A 22,230-nucleotide genomic window follows, 5' to 3' on the forward strand; every position below is an offset into this window, starting at 1 on the left:
GGCTCCAGCCCCGGGCTGCAGGTCCGCCCAGGATGCCCTCCTGGCTGAGCTGTCTCCACGTGCTGCTTGTTTCAGGGCTTTGTTCACCTACGAAGGCAACAGCAATGACCTGCGGGTGGCCGGCACCGGAGGTGAGTGCGCGCGGGACCGGGGCGGCCCTCCAAGGAAAGGGGGATCCTGCCCTGCCCTGCCCTGCACGTGCAAGGGGGAAGGCAGCGCCCGTAGTGCCGTGGGACCCCAGGCCAGCCCTTGGCATCGCTTTCCCTGGGGCAGCGCCCATAGCGCCTTGGGATCCTAGACTGGCCTTTGGCATCGCTTTCCCCGGGCAGCACAGGTAGTACTGTGGGACCCCAGGCCAGCCCTTGGCATCACTTTCCCTGGGCAGCACAGGTAGCACTGTGGGACCTCAGGCCAGCCCTTGGCATCGCTTTCTGTGGGCAGTGCCCATAATGCCTTGGGATCCCAGACTGGTCTTTGGCACCCTTTTCCCTGGGCAGTGTGGGTAGCACCTTGGGATCCCAGACTGGCCCTTGGCATTGCTTTCCCAGGACAGTGCCCATAGCGTGTTGGGATCCCAGGCTGGCCCCTAGCATCCCATGTCTGGAAGGGGAGCTTCTGCTTTCTCATCAGCAGCTGCTGCCCAAGGGAGCTCGCTATCTTGTGAGGTTTCAGTCCCTCACTGCTGCCTCGGATGCGGTGAGGCAGCAGAGAGGAGGCCCCAACTGGGCCAGAGGCTATAAAATGGAGGTCTGTTTCCCACTTCTCAGTGAGCAAAGAAATGGTACCTGCTGCATCTTGTGCACAGCTGGGAAACTGTGAATAAGCCAATGCTGTTGTGTCGCATGTAAAATGAGTACACATTTCCATTGCACTCAGAAAGGAGGCTAATGTAGTCTGCCTTTTCCCCCCTCATGGCTTTTGCAGTTCTTTTCCTAAGAAGTTTTAAAACCAAGAACCCCCCTCTTCTCCCCTATACCCTGTTTCTTAAGTGTTTGTTTAAATCCTGCTGTATTTGAGCGATCCTGGAGGTTGTATAAATGCAGTGTAAGTCTAGCACAGCCAAGGGGGTAAGTCAGGATCCAGTAGTAGATTGCTTGCTGTTGATACAAAATTTCTTCTGTTCCTGGCTTTATGCAGCCTTCTCTGTTTGGCCTGTTTCCCCCATGAGATGACTAAACTTCAGAGCCTACCCAAGTGCATCTTAAAGGGCAAAGAAACTGCTGCTTGCATTTTTCAGCCCCCAGCTATTCTTCTCATTGGCTTTAGGTCCTTTCTGCTACCCACATTCCCAGTCAGGAACCTGCAGGCTCCTGTGAGCATGGCCAGCTTTGGTTACATGTTTCTGTGACTTAAATACTTTTTCAAGGCCACAGCATCCAGGCATTGTATTGTGGTTTTATATTGGGGCTTAAGGCAAAATGATGGGTGGAGTTGAACTGAAGAAGGTGGCTGTGAGCTGTTTGGCAGCTGCAGGAAAGCTGTGTGTGGATGATCTGTGCTAGTGAAGGTCTGTGGCAATTAAAGAAGTGAAACTTGCCTTGGCTGTTAGTATTGTTTTGGTTCAAATTAATGATACAGATGGGGAGGTGGTGGGCATGGGAGAGGTATTTGGATGGGAGAAGAGCAGAGATGAGGCGCTGAGTAGTGGTTTATTCATTCCTCAGCCTTGAGGTATCTAGGAACCTTGACTCCAAGTGTTTTTCTTGCAGGGAGCTTTAGGGTTGCGATGAACGTATGTAAGGGCTGTCAATGCCTGCCATCCTCCTGGCTAATTGGAGCCTAGATGTTCTAGTCTTCTCTAGTCCCATGTCCTGTTTCTGCCCTTTCTGCTTTTCTCATAGTCTCTCCAGGCACAGCCTTCCTCCCTGCCCATAATGTGCCTGCCACAATCAGCTGGTAAACATTGACATAGCAAATATGATGCATGGTCATATCCCAGAGCCCTTAGAGATGCTGATTTTTTTCTTTCTTCTTTTTATTTATTTTTTGTTTGTTTTTCCCCTGTCTTAAGCTTTCAAGACTCTGTTTCTAGCAGACAAACTCTTGTCTGAAGGGGGAAACTTGCATCTGGAACTTGGCTGAGACTCCTGCAATGTTTCCTCCTTTGTCCCTTTCCTATCAATGGGAGGAGAGGGAGAGGTGGTAGCTGGAAGTGTTGCCAGGCCTGCTGTCAGCTTCTTTTGCATGAACCTTTGTCAGAAGTTGGTCAGAACACGGCTGTTGGGTGTCACGGGCCCACTGCAGAGTGGGTTTGTTGAGGCCTTCATTTGAGTGCTGCTTGTCCCAGCAAGTTCCTGTGCCAGGCAGAATTAATGGTTTGTATCTGCCTGCTCATTCCCATGAATGTAAAATAACCCCCTGAGGGTCATGTTCCACCTGGAATGGAGATAAGGGTGTAGAAATGAGAGTCCAAGGAGTCTGCTCAAGTCTGCTCTCTGTAAAGCAGCCATGCTCTGTGCTTGCTTTCCTGTTAGTTCTCAGCCTCTATCTTGGTAGCTGAATCTTGGGCCTATGCTATGCATGTGCCCTTGAATAAGATTTCTCCTAAACTAGCTTTGAGGTGCTTTCTGTAGTCTGCCATGTCTCTACCCCAGGAGAAGGGTGAAGCCCAGGCCCAGATGAAGAATTGCAGCTGCCTTACAGAGCCAGTTTGATCCTAGTTGCTTTGGAGAATGGAAATAGTTGATGGGCCTGAGTGGTTGCATTCATTGGCTGATGATATAGAAGAGTATCAATCCTACTGTGCTGGTTATTATGTTCAGGTTCAGGTGTGTTCATTCTCAGTGTGTATATAAAGCTCAGTGGTGGTAGGGACTTGAGCTGTGGGACTGGAGAAACCCCAAAGGAGGAGACCACGGGGACAAAAAGGGCAAGTTGGGAACATGTCCTGTGTGAAAACTAGTGAATAGTTCTCTAAAAATATCACATGGAGAACTGCTTTGTCCTCTGAAATGGTTGTGCCAAATTTAGAGATGGAGTATAAATATTTAATTTGTGGGGGTGAGGGGGGAGAGGAACTCTGGTCCTGTTTTCAAGTGCAGATCTAAAAGTGTGATCTTATCCAATATTGCTACTAGTGTCTGGATAATTACTGCTCAGCCTGCAATTTTATGGTGATTTAAAATGTGGCCAAGCCAGCCCTGCAGGAGGGACCTTCACTGCTGGAATTTCTCTAACATGTGAGAGTGCTTAGGATTGGTAGGTGTTTTGGTTTGTTGCTTTATTTTAAACTTATCACCACAACATTTAATGTTACATTCCTGGTAGCTCCTAGCACTTAATTTTAGCATGGCATTGTGGTTAGTGTTGTAATGTTATGCTTTCCACTCTAACTTTCTCTCCCTCCCCCCATGCCCTTATTTTTAACTGAGGTAGAGTTTTAGCTACTGCCCAAAGGTATATTCTTTTCTGTGGTGCAGTTGGGGGTGAAATGCTTTGTCAGTGCTGGAAAATCTTGAGGATAGACTTTTCCACGGTACTTCAAGTTGCAAGAATTGTTGAGGAGCCTGTATAGCCTTAACAGCTGCAGGGAGAGCTGAAGTTGAAGTCTTACTTCTATTCATGGTCCAGGCTTTTGAGAAATGCTATGTTGCATCAGCACACCAAATGTGAGTTTTCTTGCTGATCCACCAAAAAAGGGAAGTTGAAGTTGAACTCTCGCCCCTTGCCTGGGCTTGATTTAGCTGCTATGTGCTTGTCCTTCTTGGGCCTTATAAGGCTAGAAAGGAACAGAGGAGTTTCCCTGAGTACATAGCCTAATGCTGCACTTTGCTGCTTAGGAGCTTGTGGGTGGTTCTGCAGCCGGCTATCAGGTGTGTACCTGAACTATTTGGAACTGGAATCCCTCAGTAGTTCAGATCCTCCAGGATTAGCAACACGGGCCTGTACTGTTAAAAGATGAGGGCTTCACTGGGAAGCCAATATTAATATTTCCCAGACAATCTGTGTGAAAGCAGCATTCAGGCAGTCTTTGCTTAATCCAGATAATCTCTCAAATTATGCCACAGCACAAGATGTTCCCTTATTTTAGAACTGCATGGGGCTTCCATGGTAGTGTGTGGCAGATTTGCAGAGGAGGGGGTTTCATAAAGTATGCGGTGAAGTGAATTTTATGAAGCACATGATTCTATGCATTGAGAGAAGTGCCGAAAAACTGCAGGTCTCTGAAGTGCATGGGAGTGTTTCACTTCCTGGCTTGCATCTAAAGATCAGGCTGCTGTATGCATTCTGCAAGCAGGCTGGCAGCGCACAGCATATGTGGGTGCAGGGAGTTGTGGGGAAGTCTGGTTTCCTGTTTGCATAGTTTACTCTAGTTTGGAGTTGACTGCTGTGAGAATGCAGTGGAAAGAAGGAACAGGCAGAGGGACACTTCCCTAGGCAGCAATTTTAGCTTGACCCAGAACCCTCCTGGTCAGTCCCATCTCATGCAGGGTGATTTCTTTTACTTAAGCTTTTGCTTCTGTTGCCTTGGCTTACACATATCAGGAACATAGCCTGATCACCTTGAAATGAATGACTAAAGTCCTAGTGATGCAGCATCACATGGAAATAATTGAGAACAGGGTGCAGGTACCTACTAAGGTTATAGTATCATGATGGAGCTTTATAGCCACCTGTTGTGGCTTTGAGGATTAATTACTGCTTGCAAAGAAGTACCTTGCAAGTTACAGATACTTTTGCATCTGTTTTATGGAGAACTGACTTTTCATTTGACTCCCCCTCACCATGTGAAGGTGTTTAATGATGCTGTGAAAGCTGTTGTGACATGCAAATAGTTGCCACTTGGTTTCCTTTGTGCTGAGGGCTTCACTATGAACTTGAGCCAAAGTGGCATGGATGTAAACGGAGAACTCTTGCTGAGGCTGGGACTGCCCATAATCAAACAAATGAAGTCCTTGTATAAGGATTTTACAACTTTACACAACCATAGGGCAGTCTGCAGAGACTGCTTGATCAGGTTATCCACTTGATCAGAAGAACTCTTTGAGAAAGAGAAACTGGTGGCAATGTCTAACTGAGACTAGGGGGAAAGTGAGAACAAACTGGCTGCAATGCAAATCAGATGAAGCCAAGGAGGTGGTGGACTAAAGAAAGCAGCTAGAAGAGGTGGTGGCATTTCTCCCTTTCCATAGGTGTGTCTACAGCTAATTAGCTGATGCTGATGATTGGACTCCCCCTTCCCCCTGCCTCTCCTTCTCCAGCATCATGTGGTATCAAAGTAGTAACCCAGTCAGCTTTGTACTGCATGGGACTGGGAAACGGCTACCCTTTCAGCTGCAGGCATTGCATGGCTTCCTTTGGCGATTAGGCCATTGCAATACAGGAAGGTGGTCATGCATCCTGTGGGGAGCATGGGACCCAAGTGCTGTGGCTTGTTCTGGCTGCCTCTTGGTCTAGGATGTGAACACCATAAAAGGAATCTGCCAATCTAAAGCATTGCTCCTCACAAGCTATTGCTATAGTTAGTTTTCAGTCCTAACACCTCATACCAAAAGAGAGAGGGCAGCTAGGCAGGGTGAGGCCACTGGGACTTGTGTGCTCCCCTGCCCCACTGCTTACCAGACCTGGGCTTTTTTCGATAACTTTGAGGATGTGCTGCAAAAGAAACCTGTCTGGTAGGGTGGAAGGCATCTTAAAAGAAGGAGCCAGGTGGCTTAGAGGATGAGCTCCTGGGGAAGTATGAGCAGAGGTTTGTTTGAATTGTGTTCATTTATATCCTTATTAGCTCACCTAGGGCCTTTGCTATTGGTGCCTTCATTTGAATTGCTAATAAATAAAACAGGGGATCAGAAGAGGCAGTAAGTAGAAGCTCAGATGGGTCCTGTTTCATGGAAACACTGCTGTTAATGAAAGCAACCGATGGCTGGGTTTTGTTCTTTTCTTTTCAGCTGGCTGCTTTGCCAAGCCTGGCAGGCAGGGTTCTAGTTGGCTTCCATCCCCCAAACTTAAACCTGGGATGGTTGGGTCAGTTTTGATGTCCTGTTTCTCTTCCTTTTTCTCCCTGGTGTGGTGATGGTGTAGATGGTGGCCTGGAGGAAATGGTGGAGGAGCTCAACAGTGGGAAGGTGATGTATGCTTTCTGCCGGGTGAAGGATCCCAACTCTGGCCTGCCCAAATATGTTCTCATCAACTGGGTATGTAAAGTTCCTAGCTCCCTTAACACTAAAATTATGGGCACATGGCACTGGGAGGGCTTCACCTGCATTTGCAGGCATCTGTTGAGCCACAGGATCCCCAAAATGGCCACTTGGAATGGTCACGCACCACTATGTGGCACGAGGCCTCTCTCCCTTAGCCCTAGTGATGTTGACCATAGTGGCCTTCAGCTTTGCGGGACCTTTATCTGGGTGTTGCCCTGGTACAAAAGGTAGGCTTTAATATGAACTCCCCTAACTGTGAGTACTGACTGCTATCTCTTTGCAGACTGGTGAAGGTGTGAATGATGTGAGAAAAGGAGCTTGTGCCAACCATGTCAGCACTGTAGCAAACTTCTTAAAGGTACAGACAGTTTTTCCCTTTTATTCTTTCCTAGACCTCTGGTCCATAACCTGTTTTGATGTTAATGTGTTGCCCGTGAGATGCTCTGATGCCCACAGATGCATGTGTCTTCAAAGAGAGAGAAGTGTTGCCTGGTGGCCACCAAAGCTTGGAAAGAAATACCCCATCTCACCCTCCCTTTCTGTTGTTGCAATCTGCAGCTCTGGCTTTCTTGCCCTTCCTTCTGGGAAGTGCTGGCTCTGAGGGAGCCTTGCAGTTCTCCAGCTGCTCCCCTATTACCTTTCTGACTTTCCCAGAGCTGTAAGGGAACAAGACATCACAACAGGGTGTTGCATGAAAAGGCCCTGCTTACTCCACCAAAAGGTGTGAGCCACCTGCAGTGCCAACCTGTTGTGCATCCTGTTGTGCCTTGTTTCTGACAAATACCCAGTGGTTGTAGAACAACCCTATGTTTATAAGGGGCTTTTGGCATAGTAACCTTCCACTGTTAAAAAGCAATGGAAAGATGAGACACCACACAGGAAGGAGAGGCTGCCAACACCCTATCTCTCTAATCTTGTTATTTAAGTATCAGATTATAGGACTAGCCTTTAGGGTGCATTGTATGAGCTAATAGTTTAAGCTGCTTGTTTTCTGTCGTAGGAAACAAATGAGGAGCCATTTAACAAATCAGGGCATTACTTAAAGGGGTTTAGAGGGCCGGAGTCACAGACAGGATGTGTGGCTATTTATTTCAGTCTGCTCCCTTTATACTTGCTGTTCTATGTTAAGGTGGAATCTGGAGACTTCAGCTAGGTCCCAGCCCGGGTCTCTCGAGCAAAAAGGTGAGCTTGGCCTCATCGGGAGCTAGAGTAAGGGGACTGACGGGCCAGTTGGATGTGCTAATTAAAGCTTCCCTCAAGCCAAACCTCCCTCTGGGCAGTTCCTAATGACTGTGTCTGTCCTTGTACACAGCTACTGCAAGTGAATGGATAGAGCTGCCTGTCTCAGAAACACCTCCCCTCTCAAGGTGATCATCTTGCCATCCCACCTCCCTTGCTGCTGTGGGATACTTTGTCAGGCCCCAGTGACATGTTCCAATGGTGCTGCTGCTTCTTTTCAGGGTGCCCATGTAACGATTAATGCTCGGGCAGAAGAGGATGTGGAACCTGAGTCCATCATGGAGAAGGTTGCCAAGGCTTCCGGTGCAAACTACAACTTCCATAGAGAATCTAGCAAGTTCCAGGACTCGGGCCCGCAGGCTCCAGTGGTGAGTTTCCCAGGAGATGGATGGATCTCACAGAGCCAGGACTCCAGGGTTGGAGAACTAATTCAGCTGGGCAGTGGAGTGGGCTGCTGGAGTACTTGGTATAACCCTTTTCTTGCTGGGATGAAATGAGTGGAGAAGCTGGTGCTCTTGGTCTTACTAGCTGTGGTACTCCCCAAGACCATTCTGTGTGGTGTTGTCTTCTCTGGAGCTGACTGACTGACTGGTGTGGGACATAATAGGAGACCAGCTTCTGCTTCAGTTGGGCTTACACACTTTGTTAGACAACGTAACTCCTGTCCATCATCAGAGCCATGAGTGGAGATGGGAGAGAGGTGGTCTTCGTAATATTTAAACAATATGGGTGGTGTGGAAATGTTCTACCCCATGAGTGGTGAAAGGCAGGTATGGACTTATGACATGGTTGTTCCCACCCCACCAAGGAAAAAGGAAGTCAAATAATCCATGCAGCTCCAGTCTCTACCACAACACGTGAAAGTATAAAGTGCCCCTTGCATGAAGCTTGAGTTCACATGTCCATGAACAGTGGCAAAATTGAAGGTTAATGAATAATTGCAATTAATGCAGCCACAAGTTCATTGTAAATCAAAACTAATTGCTTTTTAAATGTTTACAGCAGAGTTGGTAAGCAAATATCAACCGTCCTTTTTTTTTTTTTTCCTATTGAAGTGTTTCAGTGCTGATTTTGAAAAGGTTTTTTTTGGGGCCAGGAGAGCAATTTCTTAGCTGGCTGTCTCTGTCCCCAGAACCAGCTAGCCACTACCCTGGTTGGAGCAGCTGCTTTGGATTTCAGAGCAAGGACTCTTTGGAACTTGGCCCGAGATCTCCTATATATCCCCAGTGTATAGCTTGGCCAAAAGGTTTTTGACTACTTTGGGTTAAGGATGCCTAATGCCTCTTGTAGAAAAAATGTTGAAAAATTTTTCTTTGCTGATGCAGCACAAATACCAAATGAACATGCAGACGTCTTGCACATCAGCACTTTGGTTTCCAAACCAGGCCTTGCATATGGTGTACTACAAGAGCCATCAAAACACCATAAATGATACAGACCAGTGCTTCTCAATCTTCTTGAGGCTCAAGACACCCCTCAATGCCAGCTTTTAGTTTCATTTGCTTTTTTGACTACAGGAAAATAGTACAGTTCTGTTGCAAAGAATTCAAAGCCCCTAGCAGGTCAGAATGTTTTTGACACAATAGATTCCTGTTTGAGATCCCTGGGTGTATCTTATGGATCAGGTTTGCACACCTAATAGTGCTAACATTGAGACGCACAAAAGTACCCTTGAAAGGGACCTCTGCACACCTGTAGATGCTGTGACACCTTGGTTATAGACACTTTAAGGTAGGTAACAATTTGACCCTAATGCCTTGCTTAGGCACTTGGTGGTACGTAACCTTCTGAACTCTTCTCTTAATACTATTTCGTCACATCTGTATCTTTTTTCCCCACTTTCTCTTGGTGTTGAGGGATTATTTTAAGGTTAGCACTCAATTCTACAGCTCCCATTACATGGGGTGGGCTTGGTCTGTATAAATATAGATGACAACTCAATCTGAGGAGTGTGTGTGTAATTTGCTTTCTAACCTCTTCCTTTTGGGCAGTTTCTCCACCTCATTCTCTCAGTTTTATGTAGATGAAATGCAAGTTGCAGATGACTGCTTCCTGTCTCCTTATTTGAGCCAGTCTTCAGCCTCTGGCTTGTCAGGGCTATTACGTGGTTTTTATAAACCGCTGGACTTCCTTCTTGGGTGCCTGTCTGCTGTTGGGAGAATTGAGCCAGTTCCAGGTGCTTCATCATTCTGTTGTGCAGCTTGTATCAGCAGGTGACCAGGCAGAAGTCTGAAAGAGTGGCACTGGGCAGGGTTGCCAGTCTGTGACTAGTTGCTGAGCACCAGTTTCCCAGTATACAGAGGCTGTTTATCAGCTGTATATATCTTGTTACTTTCCTCCAGGGCTCCGTGTACCAGAAGACAAACGCAATGTCTGAAATCAAGAGAGTCAATAAAGACAACTTCTGGGCCAAAGCAGAGGTGAGTTGTTTTGATCGCTGAGATGAGGCTGGATTGGGCTCGGGGGCTTGGGTTTTTATCTCGGTTGTTCTCTGCTTGCCTGTGGCCTGCCTTCTTCTGGAGGCTGCATTTCTTGCCCAGTGTTGACCAGATTGAAGGCATGGGGAGGACTGTTTCTGCTGGGGCTGATGGCTCACAATCAACAGAAGTGACTAGAAAAGGTCCTCTAGTTCTCTCTTCACAAAGTCCCTTTTGGATCTGTACAGAGGAGTCCTTGTATGCAATGTGAACCCAAAATACAGGCACATGTGGGTTGGAAATAGATTTCTTGTGTTTTGAGAAAAAGCAGGAGCCTTGCACATTTCTGAATCTAAGCCAGTTTCTATCTGGCTTCTTGTCCTTCCGTGCCACTCTAGGTGAATTCTGTGCAGTGCTGCCTCTGGATATGGAAGCATCCCAGTGCTTAATTGCTAATAGCTTTGCTTTTCCCAGTGTCAGAGATGACTAGCTTGACAACTAATGTGTGTGGAAAGAGCTTTGAGAGGAAGCTGAAGGGAAGCTGGCATTGGGTTCTGAGCAGGCTGAGCTTTGTGATGTTATCTTCCCTTCTGGTCTCCTGTGAGGGCAGCTAGTTCACAGCTGCAGTTGAACATAGCTATTGTGGAAGGCTGTGCTGATGAACTTGGAGGTTTGTCTTCAGTTACTAGGGTTAATCCCATGGAGATTTCTTGACAGGGACCCAATGCATAGACCAGAGGACTCCTGGGTTCTGTTTCTCAATCGGGCAGGTGGCTGTGGTCTCTTGGAGCTATTCCAGGTATCCATTTCCACTCTAAATGCCAAGAAGCAGTGTGGAGGTGGTGAGTTGGCTGTAGCCGGGGCCATATCTAATCAGACGGTGAACTGTGTCCTGGATGGCTCCAGAAGGTGCAAGTGGGTGTGCTGCATATGGCAGCAGAGAAGAACCTGATATGTCCTTAGGGTCCCTGAACTGAACAAGCAGACTTGAGCAGGTGCCCTTGAAGAGAAGGGATGTTGCAAAGGAAATGTGCTTATCAAAGTGCTCCATGCTTTCCTGTCCTTGTCTGATCCAAGCCCTGTGGCTCCTCATTTAGACGCTGACCTAACAGAAACAGGGCAATCTGGGAGACAGTGCTGTTGCCATTTGACATGACAAGAGGTGCAGAGGTGGGGTCACACTCATCCATGCTCATTGGACATTAAACCAAAGCTGGTGTGGGGTCTCTTTCCTTTCTACAGAAAGATGAAGAGAACCGGCGGCTAGAGGAGAAGAGGCGAGCAGCAGAGGAGCGCCAGCAGCTGGAGAGAGAGCACCGGGAGCGGGAGCTGCAGGAAGCAGCTGGGCGCGAGCAAAGGTTTAAGGAGCGAGCCAGTGAGATCGATGCTCAGAAGTGAGTCTCTTCTTTGCCCAGAGAAGCTCTAATAGCCTTCCAGCTTCCTTCTTGGAGCTGCTTCTGTCCTGCTTTTGTTCTTTACAGCCCAAGGTGCGGTTAGGCTGACAGTACTGCTTGGGAGGGCTGAGGAATATATAACCAACTCAACCTGACCTTGAGAGACTGTTCCGTTGCCCATCCCACTCAGACTTGAGTGTCTCCTGATCCTGCCCATCAGCCCTGGCTTCCCCCATTGCTATTGGCTAGGAGGCAAACCAACTTTGCTGAGCTGGTCCCAGGGAGTTGCAGATTTGTTCTGTGCATGCATAGTAGCATTTGCTATCAGTTCAGTTTCTCAGGTGCATTTCCTGACTGCAATTCCAGGAAGTCTCTATTCAGGCAGTGGTTCTTGTCTAGCCTGGTCTCTGCCCCTGCTTCTGTGTGCTCATGCTGTTCACCACCACACACTTGCTCTTGGGACAAATATACAACCCACCCTCAATCCACAGGTCTCCAATTGCATTGGAGGGTCCTTCCGAATGCACCACTGTGCCCTGCTTCTCCATAATGCCAACATCCGGTAGTTGTACTGGGAGCGGTACAGCATTAAACTTTCTAAAGGTTTGAGGGCAGAGTTCAAATTGTAACACCTAATCTGAAGGGCCTGGTGAGTTATTGAATGGGATTACTGCTTTGGCAATTCACTGGAAGGTCCCAGATGGCAAAGCTGCTGCCTCAATGGTACCATAACAAGCTCTGACTGTTGGGCGGCTTCACCTGTGAGTCTTCATGTGGTCCTGTCCCCAGCCAGGAGTAGGGACATATCTGGGCAGTCTGCCCCTCTGCCTAGGGGAGCTGCTTTCTCTTAGAGCACCTCTGACAGAACTTACTGGACCTGCAGTATGACTGCAACACTCACATTTTCCTCAGAGGACTACAGCTCCTTGTCCACTGCCACCACCAACATTGTTACAGAGCTCAGGCACAGAAGATGGTTCCCATGTGGTGCACTTCTTGCACTCTCTATGCCATTCTCCTCTTTGTCTGCATGGTTCTGCTGTGCTTCTGTGCATGCTGAGTATGTTAGCATGATATGCTGCAGACCCCTATAGTAGATGCCGTGGCAGATAAGGGGTGTATGGGGTCACAGCCCTCCGTGAACCCTTGCCTTTCCAAGTACTACCCTAACATCCAGCTTCATGCATACCTCGGATGGGTAATTAGAAGCAACTGCCAAGTCCAGAACCAGGGCTGACACCACAGATCTCGAATGCACAGGTAGCTTCCTAAATGCTACAATAAATGCTTTTTCAGCCATCGTTGGTTTGACCCTCCCTCTCACTTCAGCGATGCACCCTAATACAAAACATGGACAAATCTTTTGGCAATGCAGTTAATCAAGGCCATGACATCCCATGAGAATTTATATCCCATTAACTAGGCCTGGAGTTTGACTTCCTGAATAGTAAACATGAGGGGGTGGCTAAGGGCCCTGTGGGCAGCAAAAGGAAAGTAGCTGAGGTTGAGGTTGGGGCATGCAACTGTTTCCTTCCTTTTTTCCTGGGCTCTGTGTGCGGAGCTTATAGTATTATATGCTTATAGCTTATAGCATTATATGCTTATAGCATTCTTCACCATTAAACCTTTTAGTGTGAGGTCGCAGTGTGATTTGGGGTAGGTTTTAAACCTCTTAAAGGTGCCCTTTCCTTCTGGCAAGAAGGTGTTCATGGTTTAGGAGTGTCACAGGAGTTCTGGGCTGGGGGTCTACTGCTTGGAGCCTTGGCAAAGAAAGGCTTGTTTGTGTTATTGGGGAGAGGTTCTCTAAAACCGTAGATTGCCAGTGTGGAACTGTAGTTTTGCAACATGGTAGGCAGAGCAGTATAGAATAATAGAAAACGAGGGTTGGAAGGGACCTCAGGAAATCATCTAGTCCAACCCCCTCCTCAAGGCAGGACCGTCTCTAACTAGATCATCTCAGCCAAAGCTTTGTCTAGCCAGGTCTTACTTCCAGGAGTGGAGCTTCTACCACTTCTCTGGGTAACCTGTTCCAGTGTTTTACTACCCTCCTAGTGAGAAAATTCTTCCTCATACCAAACCTAAACTTCCCTTGCAGCTTGGGACTATTGCTCCTTATTCTGTCATCTGTTACCACCGAGAACAGTCTAGCTCCATCCTCTTTCAATGCCCCCACCCCCCCGCCTTCAGCTAGTTGAAGGCTGCTATTAAATCCCTTCTCAGTTTCCTCTTCTTTAGACTAGACTAAATAAGCCCAACTTCCTCAGCCTGTCCTCAGAAGTCATGTACCCCAGTCCCCCTCACCATTTGTGTTGCCTTCCACTGGTTTCTCTCCAATTTTGTCCACATCCTTTCTGTGGTGGGGAGCCCAAAACTGAACACAATACTCCAGATGTGGCCTCACCAGTGCTTTATAAAAGAGCATAATTACTTCTCTTGCCCTGATGGCAACAAACCTACCAATGCAGCCCAGGGTGCCATTAGCCTTCTTGGTAACAAGGGGACACTGCTGGCTCATATTCAACTTATTGTCCACTGTCATCTCCAGGTCCTTTTCTGCAGAGCTGCTGCCCAGCCAGTCAGCCCCCAGCCTGTACTGGTGCATGGGATTGTTCCGTCTTAAGTGCAGGACTTTGCACTTGTCCTTGTTGAACCTCATGAGATTTCTTTTGGCCCAGTCATCCAATTTGTCTAGGTCACTCTGAATCCTAGCCCTACCCTCCAGCTTATCTACTGCTCCCCCTAGTTTGGTGTCATCTGCAAGCTTGCTGAAGGTGCACTCTATGCCATCTTCCAGGTTGATGAAGACATTGAACAAAACCAGCCCCAGGACCTACCCCTGGGGCACTCCACTTGATACTGGCTGCCAACTAGACATCGACCTGTTGATCACTACCCTCTGAGCCCAATGCTCCAGCCAGTTTTCTATCCACTTTACAGTCTATTATAAACTGCCTTGACTTGCCCAGGAGAATGATGTAGGAGACTGTATCAAAAGTCTTGCTAAAATCAAGATGCATCACATCCACTGGTCTTTCCACATCCACAGAGCCAGTCACATCATCATAGAAGGCAGTCAGGTTGGTCAGGCGTGACTTGCCATGACCAGTTGGTCAGTATCCCACAGCTAGGGTGTCTGTGGCTAGGGCCCAGCAGCAGAGAGCTAGAGAATCCAGGCCAGCTGGGTTTCTTGGCCCTGGAGAGGGAGGGAATGGCTCAGCCTGGTTATTGTTTAACCACAGTCTGTCATTTGATAACTGCAGGAAATTCCAGCAGCAGCAGGAAGTGCAGAACAGAGACAAGGAGAAGCAGCAATGGGTGAGTTTTGAGGATTACTGATTCCCATGGCCTGTTACATATGAACCTTGCAGAAATGCAGGGAGAACCTCGATTTCCCATCCCCCCACCCCCAACAGTTGCATTGTCCTAGAGTAGTATTGTATGGACTGCACTGGTGGGAGCTCCAGATACAGGCACCAACCTAACCAGCCCTGGTGCTATCGGGAACATGGTTCCTCTCCAGGTTACACTGATGATACTGAGTTGTCATGCATGATGGGGCTAAGAATCAGGAAGGTAACTGATGCCACTCCCTCCAGCACTCCCACTTGATTAGGAGCTTTGACAGACTGGCTTGGTCAAAACACTTCCCATAGGGTGCTGTGGGAGGTGTAGCCTCTTTCTCCAGAACTTGGCTGGCTCGCTGTTTACTGTCCTGCATGCTTTCAGTGTCTGTCCCTTGTTCCCATGCCTCTGGGGTTGGAAGAAGCCAAGTTTACTTAGTGGTAGGGGGCTGTGGCCGTAGGAGCCAAGCAAAGGGGTTCCTGACTAGCTATGTGACTTGCTGTGAGGGTAAAGGGGTTGTCTCATGCTGCAGAAGGAGCAGGAAGAAGAGTACGAGGCCAGACAAAGGAGGGGTTTCCGAAGGAGCGAGTCTGTGGAGAAAGCTCAGGTAGGTGAGGGAGGAAGCTCAGATGCATCTACTGTTTGTGCCTATCAGCAGACACTAAGCTGTGGTCATGGGAACTGTTATGCAAAGCATGCTCTTCTTGCCACTTCTACATATGCTGTACATGAGTCTTGGCACCATTGTGTTGTAAATATTTTGCATCCTGCCACCTTAATCTATTTTCTCAGAAGCCTTCTTCATGCTGGGCCATAACGGTGATTTAAACTGGCTCTCTTTGGGGCTTGGAATACTGACTGCTATCTTTTTGCAGGAAGGAACAATCTTTCTAGGCTGTTTTTTGTCCTCCCCAGCTACTCCAGGGAAGGGGAATCAGTAACACTGAGTGATCCTAGGGTGTTGCATGACTGCTTATTATTACACTCTGATCTCAAAACATCCTCTTGCATTGTAGAGGCATGAGACTAAATTGCTTCTCAATCTCCATACTGTCCCATGCTTCCATTTGGATAGGTAACTTTGTTTCAACTGGAATAAGGTATGTGTCCTTCTTCCATCACAGGAAGCAGCATCACTTATAGCACAAAGATCTGTGAACCCACGAGACATCTTCCGGCAGAAGGAAAGGTCCATGTCTGCAGAAACAACAGCTGTCTGTTCTCAGCCAGGTATGCAGTGGGGTTAGATTGGCTCCTAGATTCAAGAGTTATGGTGCCTCTTGGGGAAGGTATTTTCCAGTGCCAGGTTAATGGAGCATAAGGAAAAAATGCATATGTGCAGAAAGCTTGGAGTTATTATATGGAAGGGTTTGCCATCATATCTGGGATAGCACTCAAGTTGCACACCTAAAGGCAGCAGTGAGATCCTGCCTAAGCAAGCTAAGTACTGAAAATACTCTTATTGCACCCTCGGTGCCTTGCACTATAGGCAGAGCAACGTCTAGAACTGTTTGCCAATGTTTCCCAGTATAAGGCTCTTGCTAACAACTGTGCCAGACTTAAACAGCAGAGGATGAGATTTTTTCCATGCTTGGTGACTAATATTTGCACATGGCTTTTTGGCTTTAAAATCTGATTCTACGCAGAAAGCCATGTGGTGATCTAGTCAACTTCTGTAATTCATCTACCCTGGGGTATGCCTTCAATGCCGGTTGTAAACATACCCCATAAGAAACAACATTGTGTGGTACCTAAGAGTTGGAAAAATAAGTGCCTCACCAAAGCAGTTATACCTGATGAGCTCTGTGTGGATGTTCTTTTCCTGGTCTTATCTGGGAAGTGCTTAATTCCTTCTGCTAATGGATTAATCCAATTTGGCCTCAGTTACTCCGATTTACAAATTAAGAATTCATACAGGGAGTTGATGAGGAATAGGTGTTCTATTTGAAATCTGTGTTCTGACTGACTCCAAGTAGACTTCCTTGTGTAGACATGACCTTAATGGAGCAATGGAAAATGTTGTCTCCACTGTATTGAAGTGGTTACTAGTCCAAAACCACCAATGCTATTTTTAGAGAGGGAGGTACAAGGAAAACTGACTTGAACTAGACATATGAAGTTTGGATAGATGACAGATAGAGAGGAGTATAAGAACATTGCTCAGGCATACAGGGATGAAGTCAGGAAGGCCAAAGCACAACTGGATTTGCAGCTAGCAAGGGATGTGAAGGGTTTCTACAAGTATGTCAGTAACGAGGAAGATCAAGGAACATGCAAGTCCCTTACTGAATGGGGGAGGCAACCTAGTGACAGATGATGAGGAAAAGGCTGAAATAATGCCTCTTCTTACCTCGGTCTTCATAGGCAAGGTCAGCTTCCAGACTACTGCACAGGGCAATGTAATTTGGGGAGAAGGCAAGAGTAGCCCTTAGTAGTGAAAGAACAAGTTATGGACTATTTAGAAAAGCTGGATGTGTACAAGTCCACAGGGCTGGATGCAGTGCATCTGAGGGTGGTGAGGGAGTTAGCTGATGTGATTGCAGAGCCACTGGCCATTATCTTTGAAAACTCATGGCAATCGGGGAAGGTCCCATGGAACTGGAGAAGGGCAAATATAGTACCCAAATTTCAGAAAGGGAAGAAGGAGGATCCAGGGAGCTACAGACCAGTGACCTTCACCTCGGTCCCAGGAAAAATCATGGAGCAAATCCTTAAGGAATCCATTTCTAAGCCCTTGGAAAAAGTGATCAGGAATAGTCAGCATAGATTCATCATTGGCAAATCATGCCTGACCAACCTGATTGCCTTCTGTGATGAGATTACTGGCTCTGTGGATATGGGGAAAGCAGTGGAAGTAATATATGTTGACTTTATCAAGGCTTTTGATATGGTCTCCCACAGCAGCCTTGCAAGCATGCTGAGGAAGCATGGGGTTGAGCATAGAAAGCTGGCTGGATCATTGGGCTTGATAGGTAGTGATCAATGGCTCTGTCTAGTTGGTGGCTAGTATCTAGTGGAGTGCCAGGGTCAGCCCAGGAGCTGATTTTGTTCAATATCTTCATTAATGAACTAGAAGATGGGATGGAGTACACCCTCAGAAAATGTGTGGATGACACCAAGATCGGGCAGGGAGTAGTAGATAAGCTGGAGGGTAGGGCTAGGATTCAGAGAGACCTAAACAAATCAGGGGATTGGGCCACAAGAAATCTCATGAGGTTCAACAGAAAAGGACCACTGCAACCCCCAGGTGCTTTTTCTGCAGAGCTGCTGCTTAGCCAGTTGGTCCCATGCCTGTAGCAGTGCATGGGATTCTTCTGTCCTAAATGCAGGACTTTGCACTTGTCCTTGTTGAGGGCAGTGAAAATGGTGAGGGGGCTGGGGCACATGACTGAGGAGAGGCTGAGGGACCTGGGCTTATTTAGTCTGCAGAAGAGAGAGACTGAGGTGGGATTTAATAGCAGCCTTCAACTCCCTGAAGGGTGGTTACAAAGAGGATGAAGCTGGACTGTTCTCAGCGGTGGCAGATGACAAAACAAGGAGCAATGGTCTCAAGCTGCAAGGGAAGTTTAGGTTAGGTATTAAGAAGAATTTTCTCACTTGGAGGGTTGGGACAGGTGACCCAGAGAGGTGGTGGACTCTCCATCCTTGGAGACTCTTAAGACCCAGCTTAACAAAGCCTTGGCTAGGATCTCGTTGGGAATGGTCCTGCTTTTAAGCAGGGGGTTGGACTAGATGATCTTCTCAGGTCCCTTCCAGCCCTAATCTTCTATGATTGTATGTCTCTATTGTTGCTTTGAATACCCCTTCTTAGGGGTATTGTGAAGAAGTGAGTTATGCTAGTGTGTGATGGCAATGGGTGCTGTAGATTGCCTCACAAGGAAGGAAATAGCCTTTCATGGAGGAGATTTGGATGGGGTGCAGTAAATAAAGCCTAGGGGCTGCACATTGATGGTGAGTGACTAGCTGCTTCATTCTTTAAACAATCTGTCCTGTGTGCTGAAATAATGTAACGAAAGATGTGGTTGACAGCCTTGGTGTTTCCCTTGACAGAAATGGTGTGTTCTCTGAATGAAGAAGCCTGGCGGGACTTGTCAGGAACTCAGCACTACCTATTTTAAGTTTTCAATTATATAACAATGTGTCTAATTGTTTCCTGTGACATAGTCACAGGACTGTTTGGAGAGCAGACTGAAACTTGCTTTAACTGGTGCCTGTACAGCTTGAGGTTCTTCAACTATGCTTGCAGAAAGCTCTGAAGCTGTGGAAGAAATGGCAGGAAATGACTCTTCACTGACCTTCCTTAGTCTTAAATGTGCATGTGAAATGTTAGTGTCTGCAGACCAGGGGCTAGACTCTGACCTGTGAGATCCCTTCTGCTCCCATGGTCCCAAGGCACATGTGTGGTTTGGTAGTTGATTGATCGCTTAGAAAGGTTTTTGTGAGCCCTAGTACTGTGGTGTCTTCATGTTGTGGTGAGCTAGGGACACCCCAGTTTGCTTTGTACGTCTACAGTTCTGGTGCTATGGTAGACAGGCTTGTAGGACTGATTTGCTCAGGAGTTAATGGGAGACCTGGATCGAACTCAGAGTTGAATGGTAGGGTAGAATAAAATGGATGAGTCCTTCCTTTTTCTTAATTGCTCCTCAGAAATGATTGACCTGCAACATAGATCAGACCCTTGTCTTTGACCCCTCGTGAGCACTCTCTGCAGTCCCGTTGCTATTGGCATCCATTGCTTAAAATTCAGTAAGCAGTTCTGTTAAAGGTGTATCTGTAGGTTTGCCCAAGCTCTGCTGGTTCAGTAGGACTCTGGGAAGTGGAAGCAGTAAGAATGTATTTGCCAGTAGAATCTGTAGGCCTGAGGGAGTTTCATCCAAGTAAGGATGAAACTTCTTTCCCATGAACTTCTCAGAGCAGTACCACTCCTTGGTAATCAACTGCTGCAGTGCATATTTGAAAGGGTTAACTACAGAGGTTGGGAGGAGGCTCTTCCCACTCTCTCAAGTAGACCTTGTTTGCTTGGAGTACCTTGTGTATTTCTGACTTCCTTCCTCAGGCAAACTACGGAGCCCCTTCCTGCAGAAAGAGAGCAGTCCTGTCCAGACGCCTCCTTCCCCGGTCCATTCAGCTGTGCAAGAATCTCATCCGTTTGCTGCTCAGGAGATGCCTCCAGCCTCCTCAGTGCCTGGGCCAGGTATATTGCTCTGTTTTATACCATGCCTGTAAGGGGGAAGCTTTTCCACCTCAGTGCTCAATGGACTCTGCTGGGGTCTGGAGCTTTGACTCTAATCCAAGTTAATATTTAAGGTGGTGTTAAAACTTTCAGGTTCATCCTGTCTTCACAGGGCCATAGTATCTTGAAGAATTTGCCTTGAGGCTGGACACTTGGCATGCTTTACCTCATGTTGCAGGTCAGGTGAAGTGGTAAAGAAGATGTTTTCAACTCATGTTGGAGAAGCAGAAGCAAACCCACCTTGCTTTGCTTACCCATAACTCAGATGGCAGCTAGGCTTGTGAATAGCTTTTGCTGAGCTAAAAAGCCTTTCCTGGAGAAAAGAACACTTGATCATCTACATTTGAGTAGTGGATATTTTGACCAGATGGTCAGTGTTCAGGGCCCAGTTTTATGTAGCTGTTCTAGTGTGTAGGACACTCTGCAAATGTGTGACAATCCCTTGTCTTGGGGTGTTTTCTTCCTAGGCTCAGTCCTATAAATTGTACCAGGCATAGTGTTTGCAGGCACAAGCAATCCCATGATCATGGCAGCAAAGGTTAAAACATAAATTAGGTAAAAACATGCAGGTGACACTTCCTCCAGTTTTCTTTCTCTTCCCTCATTTTGTGCTCAGAGGGAATAATCTGCTTGGAAGCTGTGCTAATGCATTGTTCAGGAACAAACGCAGGGTGTACAAAGTCCCTCATAAGAACATTAACTCCTCTGCATTGTATACAGTATTCATTCCCATGTAAGGGTGTTTAATATGATCTAAATAGCACAGTGTATAAAGTTTGGGTGAGGCTATTTTTTTGTACAGCACTTGAATCAAGCAGCTGTTCAGGACTTTGAACATGCAGTGGCTACTGTAATGTAAGTGTTAACTAACAGGAGTGGGAAGTTCATTCTTCCTAATCAGCTTGTCCTGGCTGCACCTGATAATAGTTAAATGACACCCAGGGGTATACTCCAAGGTGCTATTTTTTTCCAGAAAAACAACCAACCAAAACATTTTAATGGGTCTGTTGTAAGTTTATCTGAAGTTTTTGGAGGGAAGGTGCCAGATAAATAGTACGGGACAAAATGCCCTGAAGGGTTAGTGTTGAAAATCAGCCTGAGCCCTCAACCCTTTCTCATTTCACAGCTGTTTAACCTTTACTGTATAACACTCCGCTCAAATGAACCCAAGGAGTCATCCCCACTGTGCAAGTTGTAGTTAGCAGGCATTTATCACTAGGGGCTGCTGTGGTCCAAGTGATCTCCTGTTTTAGTTTTTTTTTTCCTGTCTGCTGCGTTGAACCTTACCTGAATCACTGATCTAGGCTGCTGCTAACAAAAGTTAGTTGCAACCCTGCATGTAGATGCTGAATCCAAGCTTTAAAAATTTTTAGTAGTTAATAATGCTGCAATCTGAAAAAGCCGAGTTGCATAGATGATAGTTTTTCTACCTCTCTTCAAAACTTCTACTCTCTCCCCCCACAAAGTACTGAGCATAACCCCAAGGCACCCTTTTCCTTGCATCTCTCCTATGAATCCATGTCTAGGTTTCCCCAACTTTTGCCTTTTACTGGGGGGCAGGAAAAAGTCTAAAACAATCGTTTTGCAAAGTTACTCATGCCTGCATTCACCAGGCCCCCATCAGAAGCAGGAGAGAAGGAAGTAATTTCCCGAGTATAGGGAGCTAGAGTTTGGGGGAGGAGGAGCATGCAAGTAAGGGAAAAGACCTGAAAATTAAGTGTAGGATTACGGTAGGTCTTAGAGGTGGCTTTGCAGAGCATGTCACTAAGTAGAGAGTAGGGTGGGTTTCTTGCTGTTGATAAATGACCCTTTAATAGTATATTGTCTTCTCAGCCATGAGTTTGGACAGATGTATGCTGTACAGTTCTGATGGAAGGGGAAAGTTGGTTTGACTTGGTGAATTACTCTACATATCCTTCCAGGTGACTCTTCTGGGAAGGACACCAGTTACCATCAAAGCGTCGCCATTTCTCAGGCACAAGTGGAAGAGGAAGATATATACGAGGAACCACCAGATGAGTCTGTCTATGAAGAACCCCCTCAGGTGGGTTGTAGTACAAACACAAATGGGGTGATAGAACAATCCTGCATGATGCAGGTGGGAGAAACCTGGGAGAAAATCTGGCATCTCCTATGGAAATTAAACACAATGCAGCATGGCCTTGTCTTATGCTTGGGGGAGGGGTCCCATAAAAGCCTCAAGGCATCTTCTAGATTTAGATGTATAGGGACAGTTTCCTCCATTGAACAGTAGCCATCTATGCTGTCCAGGGGTGGATAGGAACAGCTGGTTTGACTGCAGACTGGCTGAGGAGGACTGCCCCTGGCACCCCTTAGGTGTTTCATATTTGTTAGGGTCAGAAAGGATCTCAGTAGATCGAGTCTGACCCCCTGCCCTGGGCCTGAAAAGAGCACTGGGGTCAGATTAGTGCTTGTCCAGTCTCTTCTTAACGACCCCCAAGGTA

At 47.0% G+C, this 22,230-nt stretch overlaps 1 protein-coding gene across 1 annotated transcript in view; it reads left to right on the plus strand.

Moving 5' to 3' along the window:
• The first annotated feature begins 54 nt into the window (after positions 1–54).
• Positions 55–22,230, plus strand: part of DBNL (drebrin like) — a 31,404-nt gene continuing 9,228 nt past the window's right edge. Inside the window, exons 1-11 of the mRNA XM_019501402.1 lie at positions 55–131; positions 6,022–6,134; positions 6,424–6,498; positions 7,601–7,747; positions 9,722–9,799; positions 11,039–11,190; positions 14,451–14,505; positions 15,065–15,139; positions 15,657–15,762; positions 19,589–19,726; positions 21,688–21,809. Coding sequence (XP_019356947.1) covers positions 6,039–6,134; positions 6,424–6,498; positions 7,601–7,747; positions 9,722–9,799; positions 11,039–11,190; positions 14,451–14,505; positions 15,065–15,139; positions 15,657–15,762; positions 19,589–19,726; positions 21,688–21,809 — 1,044 coding nt within the window. The 5' untranslated portion in view covers positions 55–131; positions 6,022–6,038. The remainder of the gene's footprint in view (positions 132–6,021; positions 6,135–6,423; positions 6,499–7,600; positions 7,748–9,721; positions 9,800–11,038; positions 11,191–14,450; positions 14,506–15,064; positions 15,140–15,656; positions 15,763–19,588; positions 19,727–21,687; positions 21,810–22,230) is intronic.

This window comes from Gavialis gangeticus, unplaced genomic scaffold (genome assembly GCF_001723915.1).
Source record: "Gavialis gangeticus isolate Ggan-Ray unplaced genomic scaffold, GavGan_comp1, whole genome shotgun sequence".
NCBI lineage: Eukaryota > Metazoa > Chordata > Crocodylia > Gavialidae > Gavialis > Gavialis gangeticus.